The 24,180-nt window shown below is 33.6% G+C and overlaps 2 protein-coding genes and 1 pseudogene across 3 annotated transcripts; 1 reads left to right on the top strand and 2 right to left on the bottom strand.

Annotated features, from left to right (window-relative positions):
• Positions 1-5,363, top strand: LOC125193683. Of its 2 annotated transcripts, none has more exons than XM_048091528.1 (15): positions 1-97; positions 185-241; positions 534-646; positions 1,408-1,593; positions 1,667-1,774; positions 1,874-1,948; positions 2,053-2,139; positions 2,252-2,326; positions 2,410-3,182; positions 3,255-3,824; positions 4,183-4,281; positions 4,447-4,557; positions 4,662-4,814; positions 4,909-5,058; positions 5,171-5,363. In XM_048091528.1, exons 4-15 carry the CDS (start codon positions 1,464-1,466, stop codon positions 5,348-5,350), a joined length of 2,511 nt encoding a protein of 836 aa, XP_047947485.1. In that variant the 5' UTR covers positions 1-97; positions 185-241; positions 534-646; positions 1,408-1,463; the 3' UTR covers positions 5,351-5,363. The 2 variants fall into 2 exon arrangements, with proteins under 2 accessions (XP_047947485.1, XP_047947484.1); XM_048091527.1 differs by having other exon boundaries at positions 4,659-4,814.
• Positions 5,364-9,383: 4,020 nt separating this feature from the next.
• Positions 9,384-19,754, bottom strand: LOC125194711 (protein FAR1-RELATED SEQUENCE 5-like). The gene is made up of 4 exons (XM_048092948.1): positions 19,681-19,754; positions 11,945-12,051; positions 10,967-11,693; positions 9,384-10,818 (listed from the first exon to the last, which is right to left on the bottom strand). Exons 1-4 carry the CDS (start codon positions 19,752-19,754, stop codon positions 9,384-9,386), a joined length of 2,343 nt encoding a protein of 780 aa, XP_047948905.1.
• Positions 19,755-20,944: 1,190 nt separating this feature from the next.
• On the bottom strand, positions 20,945-23,413 carry LOC125197168 (annotated as a pseudogene).
• Between the last annotated feature and the right edge of the window lie 767 nt (positions 23,414-24,180).

The raw sequence follows: 24,180 nt of genomic DNA, 5'->3' as shown, positions 1-24,180 counted from the left end.
ATTCGCCAACGCTACTCTCCGACGATTTGAATCTAGACATCGTCGGCAACAATGGTTGAAACTCGGGGTTCTGCAACATCAAGCAAAGAGGGGAAAGGTCAGTAAGGGTTTTGATTGGGTGTTTTCTTTTCCCGAATCTATACAATGCTGAAAACTGATTTCTGGTTGCCACGATTTATACTAGTTTACGAAAGATCTACAGCGTGCCGGAAGACCGAAGCAAAAACGGAGCCCGCAAAAGGTATTATTTGGTTCATATTGTTGAATCCTTATGTCTACAACTTGCATGCTGTAAGCCAATGCGGATAAACCACAGTGATGATGCAATTGAATTTTTGGAAGTGTGAAAATGTTTGAAATTTTGGGCCATTAATTGTTTGGAGGCAGCGTTTGTTGATAAAATAGAACATTCCAAATTACATACAAATGATAAAAAAATACTTTCTGCATAAATTATGTTGAATTATACTGTGGAGTAATGATAAGATAGAGCTTCCCCTAATTTTTCTTTTAATTCTGATTATTATTCAAAGCCGTTATGCATCGAAAGCCACCTTGAGCAATGTTGAGGGACGCAATGTTATCAAACCACACTCGTCAACAGCTGACGGAGATGCATCTGCTGACATTCTGAACAAGGACAAAGGTATAACATTCTTAATCAATACTGTGCTCTGCAATGACATACTTGGCATCTTAGTATGTCAACTATATTTGATATAGTTGGCATCTTAGTATGTCAACTATATTTGATAGTTAAACTGTAGTCCATTAAAAAAAACCAATATGCTAGTATATGATCAAAATAACATGGTTTACAGATTGGGCATTAGTTTGAGTTAGATTAAATTACGATGACATAAAAGTTCTAATCGTATGACATGTGTGGCATTTAATCATGACACATATCTAATCTAATCCCACTGATTATGTAGCAATTATATTTGATTTTCCACTATATTTGCTATTAGTTTTGTTTTAACCTATCAAGTTGTATCTATAAATTTTTTTATTTCCTTAATAGTCCTTAAACATGATCTATTTGTTGATTCTGAATGGCGTATCTAGGTGTTTATGTAATAGTGTATATTGTTGTTGTCTGGTTTATATAACAAGTTGATATATTTTCTTAATCAATTATTGCAAAGAATCATTTTTTAAAGTGGTTTAGTGTTCTATTCTACCAGATTAGGAAAAATGGCGAAATAAGAAAGCTTAATTTATGATGGGTGGTACTCGAAGACAATCTATGCAGTACTTGGCATAAATTGCAATGTTATATATATGGCATGTTTATTTCCAATTATAATTTTGTTGTTGTAAACATGGTTATATTGTAAATGATGTACTAGTTAAATGTGTTGATTATACTCGAAAATGAATTTGATAATGAGTGTTTACTGTCAGGGCAAGCTGTGAATGAGTTGTCTGGAAATGGTATAGCATTGGAAGGTTCAGATACTATGAGCAAGTGTACAACACAAAAAGTGAAGAAGCCGCTGTCATTGAATTTGTTGCATGCAATTTCAATAAGTAAACAAACCGAAGCAACAAAGAGATCAAAGCTAACCGGTGGTACAGTTGGAAGCAAAGGTAATATATGAGGAGTTATATGAGTTAGTTCCTAAAAACACCTCAACAACATCTGAAAATCTATGTTTTTCAGATGTGGACAAGGAATCAAGTGCCAAGAAAACCACAGGTTGTGGTGTTGAGCACGAAAAGAATAGTTCTGATAGAATCCCTGAATCAGACAAGAGTACTAACAATGAAGGTATTTAGGTTATTAGCATGGAAAATAATTTACTGAATTTGTATGCATTTGTAGCTATATAATTTGATTTTATATATGTTGGTTTATGTTGATTTGCAGATGTTTTTGGTAAACAAACTGTTGAGGATACGACTGTCAAGAAAACTAATAACAAGGGAACCTCTTGTATGTCTGGTATGGTACAAGAATGATCTATCTATGACTTAATTAATGTTTTTTTTTTTTTTATATTTTGAATTTTTGAATGGATGGTTTGTGCATATCATATGATTTTGTAGGTGGGGAAAAAAGTAAGGTAACAATGAAAAATGTGTCTTTAGACCAAGTTTCCGGCAAGGAGATTGTTGAACAGACCATCACAAAAGGTATTTTGGCGAGATATAAATCTAGTTTGACCTATATGTTGATACTAATTGACGTACTTCACTAGTCTCAGTGATGGGTGCTTTTTCTTTGTGGGACCACTTTTTTTTGTAGATATTGTTGGTGAAAAAATTGATGGAGATATGGCTGTCGGTGAAGCTTCTGAGAAGGGATGCTCTGGTGTGTCTGGTATGATATAGGAATGATTTACTTCTGATATATTCCAATATTATAACAACAACTAAATTCAATGATTATTGTATTTTAAAAAGGTACAAAGCGTCCACGTGAAGATGTTTTAGATCGAACTGCTAGCCCAATGAGCAAGATCAGTGAAAAAAGAGGAAAAGGAAAGGTTGTTGTCCATAATGATACAAGTGAGAATGTAGTTGCACCTGGAGTCAAAAAGGGTAAAAAGAAAAAGGAGTTTGAAACAATGAAGTTGAAGATTAGTCCTACTTACATTATAGAGGTGATGCAGTCGTTAAACGAGCGACAACGTGCAGCAGTAGATGAAATGGGCTTTGGTCAGCTAATACATTTTGGTATAACTGAAATTCCAGGAAAAATGGCGTACGATCTTCTTCTGGCATTCAATAATGTCACATGCACACTCGCACTCAACAGTCAACCTTTACAAATATTCCCAGAAGATGTATATGTCACATTGGGACTGTCTATAGGGGGGACCGTAATTAGAAGGGTAATTAGGCAAACTAAGCAGCCATTTATGGATGAAGTAGCACGTAGAGTGTGCAAAGAAAGGACGCAAATGGTTCCAGATGACTTGATTAATGAGATGCATACGGATAAATCAGGGGGTGAATGGTTTAGAAAGTTGTTTGTCCTGATAGTTGACACAGTACTGATTGGTCCTTGTGGCGATGGTCGTTGCAGAACTCAGATAGCCCATATTTATGATGATATATCTATTGTCAAGGACTACAATTGGTGTGCCTACACGCTCGACTCACTGGTTGTAGGTCACAAAAACTGGAACAAGAATAAGAAAAATCCTTTTAGTGGACCAGCAGCTTTCTTAGTAGTGAGTATTGTCTTAAATTATTAAAAAATGTAAATATCTTCAAACTAATACCATATTGTTAAATCAATGCAGGCTTTCTATGTCGACCGTGTGTTCCACCAGACACTCCTAGTGTCTAGAGTCTTCCCAACTGTGTCAGGGTGGACTAGTGAGCTGCTACGCATAAGACAGAAGATGGAGGTCCAAACTGGGTGTATTGGGCGGGGAAGTGTGATTGAAAGAGGAGATCCAGAAAAGTTGCCACGACCCACTAAAATTGTAGTTTTGGAAGTTGAGGACAAAATAGTTGAGAACCCTTTATCAAAGGCAATGGTGGCATTGGCTGAGGCGGAAGAGGAGGCAACTAAAGCGATTCAAAGTCTTCTCAACCGGATCAACGATGCTGCTGCACTAATTGAAAATATTGAATCTTTTCGTATTGCAGCAACCACTGCCTACAAGATGCTGGGGGTGGTTCCCAAAAATGGCAATGAAGACGAGGACACCTTGGAAAATTTGAAACAAGCATTGACTAAGGAGGAACTAGACACTCCTGAAATTCTCGTTGTCGTGGCGAATATGATGAAGGTTACCAATGTACTGAAGAAGATGGCCGAGGTTGGGCCAACATTTGACATTGGGTTCTCTTTTGGAAGAAATAATGTAAGTTGAAGGCTAATCTAACATTTTGAATTTTGGAAAACATGACCTAAACGGTGCTGTTGTATGACCTTTAATGCCTGTTACTATAAGATCCGTAAGATAGGCTGCTAGTATATTATGACTCATAAGTTGCTTTTATATGACGTTGTTGGCATGGTTGTATTTTGGTGAGGGTAATAGATCTAGTGCTGGAAAGCATGACCTAAATGGTGCTGTTGTATGACCTTCAACGCCCGTTAATATTATGTCTGGTTATATTATAACCTAACATACACTATTTTGAAGACATATGTGATGTTCTAATATGCTGTAAGATATGTGTCATATTTTTTACTAGCAAAATATGATGTCATTGCAGGATCAGACTGGAAATGATATTGTAATGTACCAAGCACAGGATACTAATAAAGAAGATAATATCATCGATCATGATGCACTGAACGGTGAAGAAATCAAGGTATGTGCCGTGTCATAGTCAATATTTATTAATTATTTATTTAAAAGGAATGATCCAAAGACGGTAAGACGCTAATTCTATGATACAATACAGTGGTGAATGTTTTGACTGAGTTGGTCTTTGCAAGGCTTGACATAATACATAACCATTTTTTGTTGTGTTTAGTGTATATCCGACCCCACAACGTTCACTACTATTGGAATGAATCAAAACACGGATGATACAAAATCATTTTTAAGTATTGGCTGCTCAGCAAGACCTGGGGTTGGAACGAAGGTACATTTTGTTTACTGGAAAATCTTCTAGCAAAATTGATGTTTTGGTTATTTTTCTGGGGATGTGATTTTGGGCTGAATTTAACATGAAATGAGTACTAGGAGGATGCTAGCAATGTCGAAGAAATTGTAAAATCAGCTATCGAAGCTTTCATGGAATGTGGTGATGATGATGATGATGTAGTATGCTTGGCTTCTATGGTGAACAACTCAGTGACTAGGTTTGGGAACCAGATAGTGAGCACAAGGATCGATAAGGTAATTAGAAATACTGCAATGACATTACAAATTATCCTATTGATTTTTTTTCAGGTTAAGTTTGTGAAATGATCAGTTTATAAATTTTGTTTAGGGTAAAGCAATACTAGTCGAACCTGAGGTGAAAAATCCAGTTGATGCACCCATGGATTTTGAGGACAACGAAGCTGATTTTGTGACGCCTTTTTCAAAGAAACCGAAGCCTAAAATGTGCAACGAATTAGGCATATGTGATACTGACAATGTAAGTGCCATTTAATGAGTTGTTGTGCTGCTAGTCATGACACATTTATGGCTTTAATATGTTCTCTAAGATGACTGAACAACCCTACATTGTCCTATACTTACGTGGTTAGCCAAAAGATGATGCGGAGAATTGGAAGCTGAAAGTGAGAGCAAGAGCTGAGATGAAGTTAAGTGATGCAATGCGTTCCCCATACTATGAACGTGCTGGGGTTTGGTGCCCCTTGCACAGCGGAAGACTTGTACAAATAAATAAATCAGATACGGATCTATTTGACCGATTATGCGATTAATCAATTCACATGTTAAACAGATAATTGCATGCTAGAACGCAAATAATTCATGCTCATAGAAAGTAAATCCTAAAACATGAATTCTACGGTTTAGAGTTACCGATTTGATTCTCCAAAGAATCGTCGATTGCTCGCGCCTTCTCCACGTGATGATCTTCAATACTATACCACAGATCTTCTGACTGGTTCCCGAACCGTATCTCGATATCAGGGTGGGCTGATCTTATCAAAATACTAGGACTCGAATAAAGAAGACAGAAGAAATCCTTTTGGGAAAAGGAATAGAATTCGAAAATTCCTACAACTGGGAAGCTGAAATTTTCGAAAATTACAAATAATGAAATTGTGATTCTTCTGTCTCCTTTATTCTCCTATTTATATTAAGTTCCTTTTGGGCTCAGACAGGGATCTATGGAAGGTTTTGGATATGGGCTCGCCTAATTAGCTTTTTACTAATTAAATTGAACCCACAATTTAATACAAGCTTATATTGGAATATTACGAGCAGCCACTACAGAAGTAATATCGCACTCCCCATCCAAATCCGAAATTACAAGTAATCCGGGTTTCCATTATTTATATTATTTATTTCCCGCGCTTAAGATATAAATGTCCATTAATTAATTAATGTCTGCTATGGACTTAATTAATTAACATCTTATTAATTCCAAGAGTGGACTTAGCAAGAAACACTTATTTATTATTCATAGAGTAATAAAACTCCAACTGGCCAGTTTCCCGAATAATAAAACCTTGTTCAAGCTCCTCTTGAGGACATTATCAAACGAGACTCACCTCGCGCACGATTCAACATAATAGCAATCCTAGCACCGCTAGATATTAATCACCACTACCCAATATATCAGGATTATTGGGTTGCGAAAAACCCGCACCATTTGATAAGTCAAAGTAGTGCATAATCAATACCGTATGCTCAATGCTAACGTATGTAGATTAAGAAATAGTATTTTATCAAGACCTAGTCTTTCAGTAGATAGCATAAAGACACGTCTTGCTGTTAGATCCATTCAGTGCTATACCACACCAACGTCATCTTATTTCAGTAAGGCTTAGAAATAATCGGACTGACATTGCAACCTTTCACGATAGGTAGTCTAAGCCTATCTGGGTTGTGAAATTCTTCTTTTTCTTTTGCAAAGCATTGCATAGAACCGACTGTGTTACCTTAAAGTGGACGACGCCCACAACCAGTCTACTAAGCAAAAGACTTAGACTTTGTTTGCTTCTTATACATTCAAATGTTTATAAAACATCTTCTAAATGCACAAGCAAACACAATGTAATAATATACTGATTCTATTCGTGCGAAACTGCTCGAATAATACTGAATCGGGTTAAAAGTGGATTATAGAGTTTTACGTATACAAGCAAGATTCTATTCGAGCGAAATTGCTCGAAACATGCTTTTCAATATACCAAACCTAACAGAACGAGCAGTGAAGGTGTCAAACAAGCTTAATCAAGATGAAAGAATGATTTATTATTGGCTTATGACAACGCACAATGCAAATGAGTAAGTTGCTCTAAAATCTGTTTAGGAACTCATTAATATGTTCCAATAAAATTGAGTCACTTGTTGCACAATTGTTTGTTAGGGATAAGCTTGTGTATGATGATGATGTTGTGGAAGTTCGGATTATAGAGTTCATGTCGTTGTTCCCACATACTGAGATCTCAAGTGGTATAGTTAGTGCATGGTGCTCAGTACTGAACAACAAGGAGGATATGAAAGCTCATTCGTCACCGAAAAGACTGTTTTTCACAACTTACCCTGCAGTGAGTAAATAAAACATCTCTCTAATGCTACTGATTTATTATTGGTAAGACGTAATTTTGGTCACAACTTGAATCGCATGCAACAACTTTTTTTTTTTTGGTGTCACGGTGCAGCTTTACACGGTTGTGAAGGTGTCTGCAGAGGTTGATGAAGAAAAAAGATTTAATACTTTTGCGATGAACCTTAATGAGGAGGTTAGAGAAATACCAAACTTCAAATGGGGAGACATAGATCTGGTATGGTCCTTAAATATCTAGCACAACTTTTTTTTCTTTTCTTGTATAACAATGTGACATATTGACAAGTTCACCGGTGTATTTCGGGAGACAGGTCTTCTTCCCTTTCTGTGTATTTAAAAGAGACTACACTGTGTGTTTCTGTTTCGCAAGAAAAGCAGTTGTTATCATTGATGGCTCGAAAGAAGGAGATGATCGTGACTTGAGATTGAATTATGGTGACATACCTGGAACACTGGTAGGTATCACAAACACTTACTTGCGTACGATTTATTGTTTAATTGTTTGAATCATGATTTTCAAATTGTGTTTGGCAGAGGGCGTTCTTTTGTAAATATTTAACAAAAATTGGATGCCACATTCAATGCAAGGCTGTTGTGAACGTGCCTATACATAGGATGAAAATGAGTTGGAGAACAACCGATAATGTTGAGGATCGTGGTGTGTATTTGTTGAGGCACCTGGAAGTCTACATGGGTGAGAGAGAAGGCCATTGGAATTGTGGTCTATCAAACAGAAATAGGGGTGCAATCCAGTATTTAAGAGCTAAATACTGCTGTGCGTTGATGTTGGCCGATAATAATCACAGTTCATTTTTTAATAAAACAACGGCATCCATACATTACGCAAATGACAGCAAGACAATGAAGATAGATGTTGAGAAGATGATTGCGAACTACAAAGCTTCAGTTTTGGATTAGTCTTGAATTCTAGATTCATAGACGGCTACATCGACATTTTTGTTTTGAGATTTCAGATTCTAGAATTTTCCACGTATCACATTGGTTTGGTGTTGGGATATGTCATTTGGTTTGGTGTTGGATATGTCATTGGATTTTATGTTTGACATCTTGTTATATGTGATTTATGAGAATTAAGTTTGATTTCGAATTGGATTTTAAGTTGTGTCTTGACAATGCAGATGTGTTGCTACAATGTAGTATGGGTCACCTAAAATACAAAAATACAGAACCAAGCATACAAAGGTCATTTTTAGGTCCGCGTACGCTTATTTTTATGTCATTATAATAAGGATGAAATAAAATGATCGTAACATGACCTCAAACCCAAATTTTATAATATAACCAAAAACGTCTTTATAATGACCCATCGTGTTTTTCTTTAATTATTGACCATTAGATTGAAAAATTTTGGTCATGATTTGTTCTGGAAAATTAATATGTTAAAAACTATACACATAATAATAAAGAATATAAAAGTATTATTCATTAAATATTATTTGCATCGAATAGAAAGAGAAAAACATATTATTAAATTCAAACATTGAAATTATAGTATATTTTAACTAAACAAAGCTTTATTTCGATAGACAATGAGGTTGGTGTAAAAAATTGTAGACTAAACCACATCATCCACAACTATACACATAATAATAAAGAATATAAAAGTATTATTCATTAAATATTATTTGCATTTCGACTGAAAGAGAAAAACATATTATTAAATTCAAACATTGACATTATTGTAAATTTTAACTAAACAAAGCTTTATTTCGATAGAAAATGAGGTTGAAGTAAAAATTGTAGACTAAACCACATCATCCACAACGTTAATAAATTCAGAAAAATCAATAGTGATGGTATCATCACTAATCTTAATGATCAAATTAGAGACTAAATACATATCATTCTTATAACGTATATGAGTCAGTATAAGAAAAAGTCTGTATACATGTCATTCTGATTACATATACGAGTCATTAGAGGAACATATACGAGTCATTAGAGGATGAAAAAATCCAAAAACTACCCAAACAAAACTAACATCTAAGATAACAGGGTGGTGAACAAAAATTTCTCACAAAATGAGCAATCTGAAAATGATAAGTAGTACAGAATTAAGTCATATTAGCTGATGTCTAGTTCAAATTACAAAAAAAGGTCTGAATGGTTAAAGCCAACATCAAATTGTTCCAAAAAGAGTGATAACAGATGGTTTGATAAGGAAAAAAAAAATGAAAATATGCAAATGCATAAAATCAAATTTCAGACTCCCTTCTTGATCTCCGAAGTTCTTTCTCTTTGATTTTGTCGCAATTCCTTGAATCGTGGTGACCCCACTCATGGCATTTCTTGCATTGGCGCAAAGGTTTTTTCTTTAGCCGCATAGCTTTTTCTAACCTTGGTTGGAGCCTACTTGCATGTCCCTTCGTCTTCACAACTTCAGGAGGATGAACTTCAACAACAAGGGGTTTCTCCCCACCATAAAAAGACTCAATACGCTGCTTCTTTTGTGCAGCTGACAATACCACACCATCGGCAAAAATCTGCTGCCTTGCATCACGAAGTATAGAAGTCAATTCATGGGTTTGATCAATGTCGACGGAAACAGCTTGGTACAAAGACAACATTTCACCCAACAAGATAGACGAAGCCTTCTTCTTCTCATCCACATAGACATGAGTAATCACATCTTCACTGTCAACACCATGAGCTGACTTTACTAGTGGGGACTTTAACCATCGACCTCCAATCAAATTGTCAGGAATCAACTTAAAGTTTTTGTGTTTCAACACAAGGAAGATGTGACAGCATACAAGACCAGTTCTCAGAAACAATTTGCAACCACAATCAAAGGCAGAATCTAATTCTGAGTATGTAACATTCCATGTGTTTGAGAAATGATCTAATACCTTGTAGATGTCATGAGTAGATTCATTTGATATCGCCAAAATACTGCAATGATTGTATGCCTCCAGTATTTGGTCTTGAATTTCCTTGAATGCACTGTCAGTGAATATTGTAGAAGCATACTTCTCAATAGGCCACTGTGTTTTCAATGTCGATGTGGTATTAGCATCCATATAATCAAGCTTTGCCGTTTGGTGTCTTTGAGCCTCCAAAGCATTGTTGAAGTTCATTAAGAACACAACAAGGTTGGCTTTGGCCTTGCTATACCTCTTGAAAAAACTATTCTGGGACTCAGAAACAGAGGTTGTCTTTATCAAAGAACTAGCAGGAAAGTCTCTAAAGTATGCTGGAACCCAATACTGTCTTGATCGAAACATTGTAGAAAACCAATCAGTGTCTTCAAGTCCATATTCCTCCATAATCTTATGCCAAGTGTCTTCAAACTCGGTGGGTTCAATCAACTCGGACCAGACACATGAGTTTAACTCCTTAAAATCTGCATTACCAAGCAATGATTTTGGGACCTTCTCAGCAACTTTTGCCATGATGTGCCACATACACCATCTATGACGTGTGTTCACTAGGACCTCCTCGACTGCAACCTTCATTCCCAAGTCTTGGTCAGTAATGATCAATTTCGGAGCTACACCCATGCACTTCACAAACTGTCGGAATAGCCAGGAGAAAGAGTCCGCACTCTCACTACAAAGAAGGCCGGCACCAAATGTCACAGCTCTTCCATGATTGTCCTTACCAGTGAACGGAGCAAATATCATAGAGTACCTAAAAAAAAGATTCTTTCTAAAATCAGGCATGTTATGTTAGTTTGACACCATAGAATATCAAACAATAGGCCAATTCAGAAAAAATGAATGTCATTCCATGAAATGTAGAACTAAATGTGAAAACAAATAAGCTTACAAAAATGCACCTGTTGGTTGAGTAAGTAGTGTCAAATGAAACAATGTCACCGAATAGCAAAAAATTCTTCTTTGATAGTGGATCGCACCAGAATAAATGTGACATTCTATCACTAGAATCGACCTTATATTCGTACGTGAAGGCGTCACAACTTTCCTTCTTCTTCCTTAGCTCATCTAATATCATCTGAGCATCATGTCCTTCAGCATATCTCCTAATGTCTTGGGTGTAATTGCGAACGTCCAATACAGTACACCCGACCGACTCATATCCACCCATCAATTCAGTCAACAATTTAAATGTTAGTGATGGACCAATATTGACACCGGCACAATCGGTAATAAATTTTTGGTGGACATCGTCAAGAACTCGATTGAGCCTCATGAATTTCTGGTGGTTTGGAAGTACCATAGGATGATTATGTTCTTCATTCAAATTATTGATTACGTAGCCTCTGTCGGAATCAAACTTGAAGACAACCCTAGCATTACAGCCGCATTTCTTGGATTTACATCTGCGTTCAGCTTGCTTGTCTTGCACTCTTTTTTCACCTTCTCTACTACACGCCATATAAAACCATATGGTGAGTTGATCAATTTTTTTAGAGCCGCACTTGATGGTATCAAAACCAACACGTCGCCCATAATTTTCATAAAACTGAATTGCCTTCTCCAATGTGGGAAAGTTACGACCAACAAAGGGTTTTACTTCGATAGGGCAATCAGGGGTATGTAAATCTGAAATAAACAAAAATAGAGCATAAGAACACAACATAATAACGGAAGCGAGATGTGAAATCCGTTATGTGAGAAAAATGCAGCGAGCGTATGCAAAAAAACACATGCGACCAGTTAAACAACGATGACAGATTGCATACAACGAAGAGCATAACTACTGTATATTAAAGTCAAAACATAAAAATAAAATATAAAACTTATGGCATAATCAAGAAATAATAGTGAAATAAAAACAAATCAATATAATTAACCTCCATAATTTGTATTATCAACACTTTCATCAGATGAAGAATGATTGTCACAGTGCGGCAGTGGGGTGATCCCATCTCCATTAATGTGAGTCTCGATAGAAACAAATCTGCAAACAATTTATACATTCACAATCACATATCAAATGATACAAAAAAATGAACAAAAGAGAGAGAAGCTCTGAAACAGGATATATAAGAATATTTCAATCTTTGGATGATAATTCCTAAAATTAAGATTTTAGGTGAATAAAAAACTTACCAATAGAGTGATGAAGGAGGAGATGTAAAATGGAAATCTGGTAGAGAAACTAAAAACGATTATGAAAGAATAGCTGAAGATTATGAACACACATTCTGAAATGGGAAGTTAAAAGATATTCATATTTTATGGAAGAAGGTGAAAAAATCGCTGGAGAAGAGGATGAATAAATTGACAGATATTCAAGAATATAGAATCAGCTGAAGAAATAAAAGTATAGGACGTGAATCGTGCTTAGGAATTTCACGCAGATATGAAGTGAGAGAAAGAGATGATCATGGAGTAATCATACTGCATGATTAAAGGAAATTCCATAACAAGACAAATGTATAAGTTCCATACTAGCCTTACACGATTATTTTTAATTAAAAATGGGAAAGAAATGAAAATATGGCAGCCTTCAGATCTTGTACTAAGATTAAACTAACGGCAAATCTCATGGACAATAATTAGCCTATGTTTGGTATTAGGATGGATTTTTGTATTGATTAAAATCCTATATATATATATATATATAGTAGTGATATAGGGCAAGTGCCCATTAAGCACATAACTAGAGAACAAATCACAACCATAAGATCAAGAAAATCAAGGGCTAGTATTTACACATGTGATTTTCAAATTTGAAGTTCACTCTATCACAGATTTACTTCACTATAACAAGGCGGGGGTATAATGGTCATTTCACAGACAAAACTAGGGTTACACTCTAATTAGTCTCTCATTTGTGAAAATCATCTCTCCTGCTCGATTCTCTCTTCTGTTCTCTTCACTTCTTTTCATTCTCTCATGGTCGATTCATTCTCACTCAACGTCAACGCCGTTGCCGTTGCCTCATTCTGTTATCGTCAACATTCCTACCGATTTAGAACTCAACGTTCCGCTGATTCAACATCGAACAAATGTAATCAAAACATAAAGATTTCTCAAAATGTAAGAAATCATTCCTACCGATTTAGAACTCATTTTCCATTAACATTTCTTCATCTGATTTAGAGTTAATTTTATTTTGTAGCTTTTAAACATCAAAACATGAATACAACAGGAGAATCCGACTGTATACTCAAAATCGCCAATCGTGATTTATTCCTATTTATTGCTTTGATTTTCTTCATTTCAGTGTAGTTTATTCTGCATAAAGTGAATCAGTTTATGCTTAGAGTGAAGTATATGATACATGCCCTATAGTGTTTTGGTTTTTGTGATTTCAGTGAAATGTATAGATCTTAAAGTGAACAGATAAATGCTAAGAGTGAACTGATAAATGCTAAGAGTGAACTGATATATTGCTATGTTTTTCAATTCAGTGAAGTTAAATGTGCTTAAAGTGAAGTATTCCATGGTTAGAGTGAAGTGTTTATGATTCATGCTTATATTGCTCTGTTTTTTCATTTCAGTGAAGTAAAACATGCTTAGAGTGAAGTATTTCATGGTTAGAATGAAGTGTTTGTGATCCATGCTTATATTACTCTATTTTTTCATTTCAGTAAAGTAAAACGTGTTTAGAGTGAAGTGTTTGTGATCCATTCTTATATTGCTCTGATTTTTCATTTTAGTGATGTAAAACATGTTTAGAGTGAAGTATTTCATGGTTATAGTGAAGTGTTTGTGATCCATGCTTATAGTGCACTATTTTTTCATTTTAGTGAAGTAAAATGTGCTTAGAGTGAAGTATTCCATGGTTAGAGTGAAGTGTTTGTGATCCATGTTTATATTGCTCTGGTTTTTCATTTCAGTGAAGTAAAACATGCTTAGAGTGAAGTATTCCATGGTTAGAGTGAAGTGTTTGTGATCCATGCTTATAGTGCACTATTTTTTCATTTCAGTGAAGTAAAACGTGCTTATAGTGAAGTATTTCATCGTTAGAGTGAAGTGTTTGTGATCCATGTTTATATTGCTCTGGTTTTTCGTTTCAATGAAGTAAAACGTGCTTAGAGTGAAGTATTCCATAGTTAGAGTGAAGTGTTTGTGATCCATGCTTATAGTGCACCATTTTTTCATTTCAGTGAAGTAAAACGTGCTTAGAGTGAAGTATTCCATCGTTAGAGTGAAGTGTTTGTGATACGTGTTTATATTGCTCTGGTTTTTCGTTTCAGTGAAGTAAAATGTGCTTAGAGTGACGTATTCCATAATTTGGTTCACTATAAAGGTAAAATATTTCACCATAAACATTCACTATAAGCACAATATATTACTAGTTCACCATAAACAAAATATACTACTAGATCACATCACACACTTCACTATAAATAAAATATACATCACTATAATCATATAAGCACTTCACTGTAATCATGTTATCACAATATAGGTAAAATAGGCTTACATACTTCACTATAAACAAAATATACATCACTATAAACAAAGAATAGGTACTTCAATTACACAAAATATACATCAATATAAATAACTATGCATTTAGAATCACATTTTATACACAGAAATATCGTAAATTAAAATTCAAAATAAAAAATAGGAATGACTCACGATCAGAGCCTTGGAGTATTCCGTCGAGACCTCCGGCTGCATTTTCTTCTAACGTTTAAAACCTAAAAAAAATGAAATCTAAATCAGTTGAAGAAATAATAAAAAATGAATTCAAAATTGGTAGGACAACTTGCATTTTGAATTTTTTTTTTCTGATTTGAATCCGTTATTCGATGACGGAATGAGAGAATTGGATGTTGAGGAAAACAGAATGAGGCGATGACGACGACAGAGTGAATCGGCGTTTTGTGAGAATTTGAGGTTTAGAGAAGAGGATAAGAGCGATGGAGGGCAAAAGGAGAATTTGGAAATGAGAGAGGAATTAAAGTTTAACCCCAATTTCATTTGTTAAATGACTATTTTACCCCCACCTTCTTATAGTGAACCAATTCATTCTTATAGTGAAGTAAAATCTGGATCAAATACATGACTAAGTATCAGCCCTTGATTTCTTGATCTTGTAGCTGAGATTTGTTCTCTAATTATATACTTAAGGGGTACTTGCCCTATATCACTACTCTATATATATATATAGAGAGAGAGAGAGTTGTGATCAATGTCGAACCCTTCTTAAAGACCGAGAGACCAAATTTGGGCCACTCATTTTTCTTAATGTTATGGTTATGATTAATTTAGAATTTATTTAATATTTTATTAAAATAAAAACTTTTTAATTTATTTTTAATTTATTTTTAAATTTTAAAAAAAATTATTATTATTTTAATTATTATTTTATATTTTTTTTAATTTTTTTTATTCGATAAAAACTTGTTGGAGTAAATAATGAACTATATTCACTACATAATGAACTAAATGAATATATGTTATGAAGTAATTTTTCGCATTCATTATATACTGAATTTACTTCAACTGAAAGATAATTATGTCATAACACATTATGAAGTAATAAAATAATAAAATGAAGTAATAAACTAATGAAATGAAGTAGTAAACTAATGAAATGAAGTAATAACATAACTGAATGAAGTAATAAACTAACGGAATGAAGTAATAGCATGACTGAATGAAGTAATAAACTAACGAAATGAAGTACTAAACTAATAGAATGAAGTAATAACATGATTGAATGAAGTGATAAACTAACGGAATGAAGTAATAACCCTAAACCCAACTGAAAGATAATTATGTCATAACACATTATGAAGTAATAAACTAATGGAATGAAGTAATTACATGACTGAATGAAGTAATAAACTAACGAATGAAGTAATAAGTAACAGAATGAAGTAATAAGTAACAGAATGAAGTAATAACATGAATAAATGAAGTAATAGCACGACTGAATGAAGTAATAAGCTCATAACAATAACATGACTGAATGAAGTAATAAACTAACGGAATGAAGTAATAACCCTAAACCCAACTGAAAGATAATTAGGTCATAACACATTATGAAGTAATAAACTAATGGAATGAAGTAATAGCATGACTGAATGAAGTAATAAACTAACGGAATGAAGTAATAAACTAATAGAATGAAGTAATAACATTAATAAATGAAGTAATAAACTAATTGAATGAAGTAATAGCACGACTGAATGAAGTAATAAGTTCATAACATACATTCATTTAGTTCATTATGTAGTGAATATAATTCATTATTTACTCCATCAAGTTTTTATCGAATAAAAAAAATTATAAAAAAATTTAAAAAATAATTAAAAAAAAATATAAAAAATAATTAAAAAAAAAGTTTTTATTTAATAAAATATTAAATTAATTGTAAAAATAATTATAAATTTTTTTTAAAAATAATTAAAAAAATATATAAAAAAAATAAAAAATTTAAAAAATAAAAAAAAAACGTTTTTATTTAATAAAATATTAAATTAATTGTAAATTAATCATAACCATAAGATTATGAATAATGAGTGGCAAAAATGATCTTCCCAAAGAGTGTGGCTTAGAAGAGAAGCTTTGTAGAATTATCTATAAAATGCACCATTACTATAGAAAAGCTTATGTCGTAGAGGTCCAGATTCAAGCACGCTTACAAGGACGTAAATGGTGATGTGGTGTAAAAGTTTACACGGAGGAAGGAGCGGTGGAGCGGGCGTTGTCGTGGGGCCGCCGATTTGAGAGAGAAGAAGAGAGAGCAGTGGACGGCGGCGGGCGTGAAGCTCGCGGACTAGCTGGCGAGGTACGGTGGTGGAGCCGCTGGGCGGGCGTTGTCGTGGCGCCGCCGATTTGAGAGAGAAGAAAAGAGAGCAGTGGGTGGCTGCGGGCGGCGGTTTTAGGTCGGCACGGCGGCGCCGATTAGGGAGAGAAACAAAGTGATAGAGAGGAGAGAGAGAGATATATAGGTTCAATTTCAACATTTACTTTATTAGACTATGATTATGTATTTTTAAAATGAAATTCTTCTAAATAAATAACTAGATTTATATATTAATTTATTAAATATTTTTACAACCCTTTATTATATTAAAAATATTTTACAATTATATTTAAAATGTATATTTAATATTTAAGATATATAATTTGTAAATATATCTACATTTAAATTTAGTATAAAATAGTTAGAATTAAATTGATTTTAATTTATTTTATCATAAATAATACTAATATTTATTTAATTTTTGGCCATACATCATAAGTATGCTAAGTCATCAAAACCAATAGTGTTGAATATTAGTTTGGTACTTAATATAATATTTGTTGTAATTTTTTTTTCTATTGAGATGTTTAGTTTTTTCTTATGGATTGTTATTAAGAGAGCATTATAAAATTTTGCTATAATTTTATTTAGAGGAAATAAAAAATAAATTCCCTAAACTTGCACAGCACAACGATATTATATACTCTATTCAACAAATGTAAAAAAATTAACTACACAAAATGAGGAGATATACTCATCGGATAACATTGTGACAAAATAATTTTTGTTGTGAGTGTACTCTTTATGTAAAATAATAAAATTAAATTAAATAGATGTGACAAGGTTAACAAAAATATAATGCTTTACACATACATACTATATCACACATTAAGTATTAAAAATACTACAAGAAATAAATATTAAATTTGTAATATTAAAAATAAATATTAAATTTTGTCGTGGAAGTTATGACAATAGAAGCTTAATATTAAATTTGTAATATTAAAAATAAATATATTGAGGTAGATAAATGATAATTATAAAAATAAACAAGAAACATGTTAGATGAAACACCTTATTTAATTACGATAAAAATATTTTCCAAGTATACTATGATTTGATGAAATACCGTATTTAAAATTATTTATTTTAGTGACAAGATTTTGATAATTAAGCAATATCCATGGCCAAAAATTAATTAAGCAATAAGTTAAGCAATATCCATGTCCAAAAATAATTGTTAATAAAATATAGTATGCAACAATAATTTGTGTTGTACTGAATAGAGAGTAATAAACTTAGTCAATTTCTCAATTAATATCACACACTAATATTATTTTTGTGATAATAAATGTAATCTATTAAACTAAAGTACATAAATTAATTAATGAAAGTTTCGAATTATAACAAAATTTAATTACTATTATGTTAGAATAAGATTTAAAGATTGTGGATATTTAAATAAAAAAAAATTAACATGATTATAAGTAAATAAAAAATTAATATATTAATATTGAAAAAACTAAAATACCAAACCTAAAATTTCAAAAGCTATCATTTTATAATTATAGTGAGATTCGAATATTCACTTGATGTATTTATGGAGTTAGTTCCCAATTGATTGTAAAAGTTAATTATAATAAGTTTTATATTACTAATTATATTTTGTTAGAGAAGTTACAACTCTAATACGTTTTGGATTATTGTAAATTTTGAATATGAAATTTAAGTGTATATATGTAGTTAATTTCCAATTATTCGAGAACTAATTTATAGTAAGGTCTATGACACTAATTATATTTAATTATAAAATAATTATAGTATTCCTGTTAATCTTAAATGAAAAAATTAGTTTGTTAAAAAATTATTATAATAAATGCTTATAATTTATATTTTTAAGGTATATTTGATTATGATTTCATCAATCTTTTTAGTATACTTATATAATTTATTATTTTATAAAATATTATTATTATTACTTTTTTATTTTAATTATAATAAATCAACCAAACCAAACTAATCACCAATTTTTTTTTTCCTTTTGAGTTATACCAAAGTAGCTGAGACATTATAATAAGTACTACTACTAACTACAATTTCAACTTTAAGGGTTTTTATATTATTTATTGGTAATTAAACTCATTGTGGTATAACTAAATTGTTGTAATAAATATTTGTAGATATAACTAATATAATAACTAAATTATTTATCATATTTTATTCAAGATATATACCCATAGGTATTATTATCTATTAACTTAAATTCTGTTAAAGCGAGTATTTTAATTGTGAAAATTTTACTGTATTTTAGTATTTGCTTGCTCATGTTGGCCTATTTCTAAAAGGCCTATTTCTAAAAGGCTTGTTTTTAGTCATGGCCTATTATTATGCTGTTTATTAAAACGTTTTCTATAAAAGTGTATTTGAATTTTTATATTTGATTTAAAGTACTTTAATCTATTTTCTCTCTCTTACTTTACTCATTTTTATTTTCTTCTCTCTTATTTTATCAATTTTTCTCACTTACTTTACTAATTGTGCATTAAAACTCATGTTGTTTTGAATGTTTATATTTTTGTAATACGGAGAGAGTAGATTTCTAGGGGGTTAAGGGACTAAAATTAGATGATTGTCCAAATATTGTAAGTAGGATTTCCAAATTATCTGATTTTACTTTTTGGTCTTTACTTACGCATATTGTTTTTTTCATTTTTTTCTATATTTATTTTTTGTAAACTCTTTTGTCCCATGCATAGCATGGGTGTTAACACTAGTTATTGAAATATACTACTCCATACCATTGTTTTCATCATCTCCTGCATTGCTATACCCATCCGCTCCTTTCCAGTTACCTGTATTCCCTTATAAGACCTTAACTCCTCTCCCATCAGCAACATTTTCTGTTGTTGCCCTCTCATATGTAGATTCTTCTGCCGCAAGCCCATTTGCATCAGATGCCATATATGCTTAGCTTTCTTGACATTAGTAATAACAGGCAGTGGAGCAGACATTTGGACCTTAATTCAGGCCCTGATGCTGTGGAAAGTGATGTTAGGGAGGAGATATTGCCTCTTTTGTCGGGCCAGCATGCTGTTAGCCCTTCGCAAGGTCTAGTGGAGGAGCAAGCTGGGATGTTATCTGTTTCAGGTGGTATTTTGAAAAGTAATGAGCCTGACGGAGGCTGGGATAATGAGATAATCAGAAGCAAGCAATCTTCATGGTAGTAGAGCATAAACATCTTTTTCTCTGCATTCCACTATGAAACACTAGTTGATTTGGGATGGACTAACTTAAAGTTGTAATAGGAAACTTTTAGTGCTAAATCATTGTTAGATGAAGATCTTGTAAGTGGGGCAAATAATTGTCCTTTACTGCTTGGATCTGTATGCCTGAGTGATTTACTTACCTCTGTTCTTTCAGTTTATTTGAGAGCACTATCCAACTAAGTACAACATTGATTTTGGAGCTTGAGTTCACTGTATGTGCTTTTTGCAACTTCAAATGCAGTCAATAAGCTGCTGTACCATGCTTACCTTGACCAAAATATAAAGTTATAACTTACTTATTTAGAGTATATAAGGTTTGTATTTTTATAACTATAATTATATTGGTTTTGTTCCTGCCTCTATTCCTGTTATGCTTATCTGTACATGGGCGGGATTGAGATGGTGATTTATAACATAAATTTCTGTGTTTTAGTATGACAAAGGTAGTACCTAAATGGACAAAAATTTTCTCTAGTCCCTTAAAACTCCTTTGGCTGATATTATGGTTTGATTTTGTACTAATGTGAATAGGGAATGGAGGAGGCTGTCAATGTCATGAGGTGAAGTGCTGATTCTCATCTGCATTGCTGTAACTGGTGGTAAGCTTTTCTCGTGATGGAATGCGATAGTTTATATTAATTAGACAGCTCTTTTTTTCAGATTGATGATCATCAATCAAGGCTTCAATTGCAGTTACATTGAGAAAATATTATATGTCATGGCTTAGCATGGGTAACAAATGAGGATTAACTTGTGTGGGTACTGCATCTGTATTATCATTTGAATGTATTAGTTAGATGAATGCATTATGTAAAGATTCATTTTTGGGGAATCTAGAATTTGAAGTGACCAAGGAGGACTTTTATATATTAAGACTAATGTACTACTATATTTTAAGGAAGCGGTCTTGCAAGTCAAGTTGACTTGGAGCGGCAAATGTACCAAACAAGGAATTCACTCTGACTTCTCTCACATCATATTATTACATGTCACGTGTTTATGGTTAAGGTTTAGGGCATTGGTGCAGTAGAAACTACTTATGAAACAAAATATTGGCTCATAATTGGCCTAATTGGAGAAAATATATAGCGCGTTTCGACTGTCAATATATCACCCGGCTTATTTGAGGAGATCAATGACAAGGTAATCATCACATGTTTAGATTTTTTTTGTCTGAGCTTCTTCATAATCTTCCCTGAGATGCAATCCGTATAGCATCGACAATGTAGAGTAAATTAGACTACTGCAACAATTAGTGCCAAAATATGAATACTATTCATATTCTAATGGTATCACCTAGAGTTTTGCAACAGATTGTTGTCTAAGCTCTTTCCACAAAATCTTTCCTGTAGGTGATCTGGGTATTTCTCTTGTAAAAATCACCCTCCTCAACCTCTTGAATGGTGCAACCTGTTTGTTTATACACGAATAAATAGAATTAGATTGCTGCAACGAACTCGACTGCAATCCACATTTTATGACAAGGCAACTTGTCTGAGTTACCTGTTGTGCAATAAACTTCTGAACTTGTCGTGCTGTTAGTGAACTCATGGATGATCTCACAACATATGCTATTGGAATTTCACCAGCTTCAGCATCATCTAATCTGCATCATTTTCAACTCTTACATTAGATATTAATTGCATATTGTATGAAGCCAAGGCTATGATTAAAGTTACATGGTTTGGGTTGATTGCTGCTCACCCTATAACAGCAGCGTCCACTATTTCAGGATGAGTGAGAAGCAGATCTTCTAGCTCTGAAGGTGCAACCTAAAACAACCACAGCATCACCAAATGTGACAAGTAAACAAGAGTATCAACTCTCTCCCTTACCTGAAAGCCTTTATATTTGATGAGCTCTTTTACGCGGTCTACAATATAGAGTCGACCCTCGTCATCAAAATAGCCAACATCTCCTGTGTGCAACCAGCCTTCCTCATCTATGATTTCCGCGGTCGCCTTGTGGTTGTTCAAATAGCCTACAAACATGACTACAATTCAACAACCATTAAACATTTGGCTTATAGATATCTACAGGAACAGACATACCCTTCATCACCAGGGGGCCTTTGATCCATATTTCCCCTTTCTGAAAAGGAGAGAGACATTTCATTGTATCCGAATCAACTATTTGAGCTTCAACACTGGGAGCAAGTGGCCCTACAGAGCCTGGATGAGATGGAAACATCCTTCTGTTTTCTAGTGAAATAACACCTGCTTCTGTCATGCCATAGCCCTGTCAAAAAGCTCAACTCCATATTATGATTAACAAACTAACATTAAAAATTTACACTTTTGATTTTCAGGTAACCTTGTACCTGACATATAACAGCTTGTGGAAAAATCTTGGAGCATGCTTCTATTATCTCCTTCCCTAATGGAGCTGCTCCAGACAGAATCTCCTTCAACGTTGAAACGTCGTATTCCTTCACCATGTCCTGCTTCTTGATGAGCTCCAAAACTACAGGGGCACAACAAACACGTGTGTCACCTTGTACTGCTCAATAGCCTTCAACATAGCATTAATCTGATACCGCCGCATCACCACCACCGTGTTCCCTCTCTGTAGCTGTGCATAAACCAGACCTGACATTCCAAAGATATGATACATTGGTAAGAAGCAAAGCAAAACATTCCTTGATTCTCTGTTCAATTCTTGATCGGATGTCATCATCATAGCTGACGCCATGATATTCTTATGCGTCAGTACAACTCCTTTGCTAGCTCCGGTTGTCCCGGATGAATAAAAGATTGCTGCTGCATCATCCTGCATCACTGTAGGCAATAACGGGGTTGATTTTGATCTAATCAGTTCTGAGTAGCTATGCAACATTGGATTCTGTGAGGTTTGAGGATTTTGGTTTAGCAGAATACAAGGAAGGTTCAAGTGTTTGATCTTATCGTAGAGTTCGTGGACTGTAATGATCAGTTTCGGATTGCTGTCTTTGATCTGTTTGGAAAGCTCTGGTTTTGTGTATTGTGGGTTGGATGTGGTGGCGACGGCACCAACAGCCACTGCCGCGAAGAAAGCAACTGGGAAATGTATGGAGTTTGGAGACAAGATGAGAATGGTATCATTTTTGGAGATGTTAAGGTCGAGGAAGGCGCGGGAGAGCCTTAAAACATGAGTTTTGAGGTTCGAAAACGTTAAGGTTTGTGCAGAATCAGCATCGATAAGTGCAGGGGAGTTGGAAATGGATGACAAGTTTCTGAAGAGAAATGGAAGCATTGAAAAATTGGGGTGGTGGGGAAGAGAAATGGGAGGCCTTGGTGATCGGTAGATACCATCGTTGCCATATATTTCATGTACATTAGACATGGTTTTGTTTGGGTTTGAATAGGTAGTGAGTGAGTTCTGTTGTTAAAAGTTTGTCTCCTTGCTTTCTCTATTTATAGTTACGTTTCGAGGAATGTGATCAACTAAATATTGTAAAAATTCAAAATTATGATCTGGGCCATTGAAAAATGTCAACAGATCATAAAAAAATATCAACAGAAAAATGTCAATAGAATTTCAACGATAGTCAACGATTGATATTATGTTGATACTGTGTTGACATTAAAATCTTAAAATTTTACACTGAGTTGATATTGTATTAAAATAGTGTTAAAGCTGCATTGAGGAGTTTTGAGTTTGTACCATATATAAATTTGCATTTTATCAGTACTACCCTATGTTTCAATCCCTCATTCCAGGATTAACTTAAGAAAAACAAATATATGTAAAACAAATAGAACACTCACAAAATTTGTCAATTTTTGTACTAATTGAAGTTTCGAGCATGGTGCGGCTTGAGTTGGAGATTATGTCCCCTATCTAATTAAGAGATGCACATTAATTTCCATAAGCTCGTGTTTGACTAGCATCTCCTAATTCATAGCTAAAACTTTTGAACTAGAAGTCTAGAAGTGAACTTTGTATTCTAAACGTGAATTGTGTGAATTAATTTTCCTGTAAATATATGTATTTTAGTAAACATATGGTCATGTTTGGTTGTCTGGATTATGTCTGAGAAAATAATCTGATTCCTTAAATTTTAAATTTATGTGTTTGTTTCGATTTTTAATCAAACTAGGAAAGTAATCAGAATCCCGAGATCAAA

Source organism: Salvia hispanica, chromosome 6 (assembly GCF_023119035.1).
Source record: "Salvia hispanica cultivar TCC Black 2014 chromosome 6, UniMelb_Shisp_WGS_1.0, whole genome shotgun sequence".
Lineage (NCBI taxonomy): Eukaryota > Viridiplantae > Streptophyta > Magnoliopsida > Lamiales > Lamiaceae > Salvia > Salvia hispanica.
The sequence above is the reverse complement of the archived record's forward strand: the minus strand, read 5'-3'. Positions and strand labels throughout refer to the sequence as shown.

Excerpts from the sequence above, each read along its gene's own strand:
- LOC125193683 (XM_048091527.1), top strand. The coding sequence starts at position 1,464 with ATGAGCAAGTGTACAACACAAAAAGTGAAGAAGCCGCTGTCATTGAAT. Across the intron at positions 1,949-2,052 it reads GGGAACCTCTTGTATGTCTG|GTGGGGAAAAAAGTAAGGTA; the intron begins GTATGGTACAAG and ends ATGATTTTGTAG. Across the intron at positions 2,140-2,251 it reads TGAACAGACCATCACAAAAG|ATATTGTTGGTGAAAAAATT; the intron begins GTATTTTGGCGA and ends TTTTTTTTGTAG.
- LOC125194711 (XM_048092948.1), bottom strand. The coding sequence starts at position 19,754 with ATGGGCTTGCGGCAGAAGAATCTACATATGAGAGGGCAACAACAGAAA. Across the intron at positions 12,052-19,680 it reads CTGATGGGAGAGGAGTTAAG|ATTTGTTTCTATCGAGACTC; the intron begins GTCTTATAAGGG and ends AATTGTTTGCAG. Across the intron at positions 11,694-11,944 it reads TGATAATACAAATTATGGAG|ATTTACATACCCCTGATTGC; the intron begins GTTAATTATATT and ends TGTTTATTTCAG.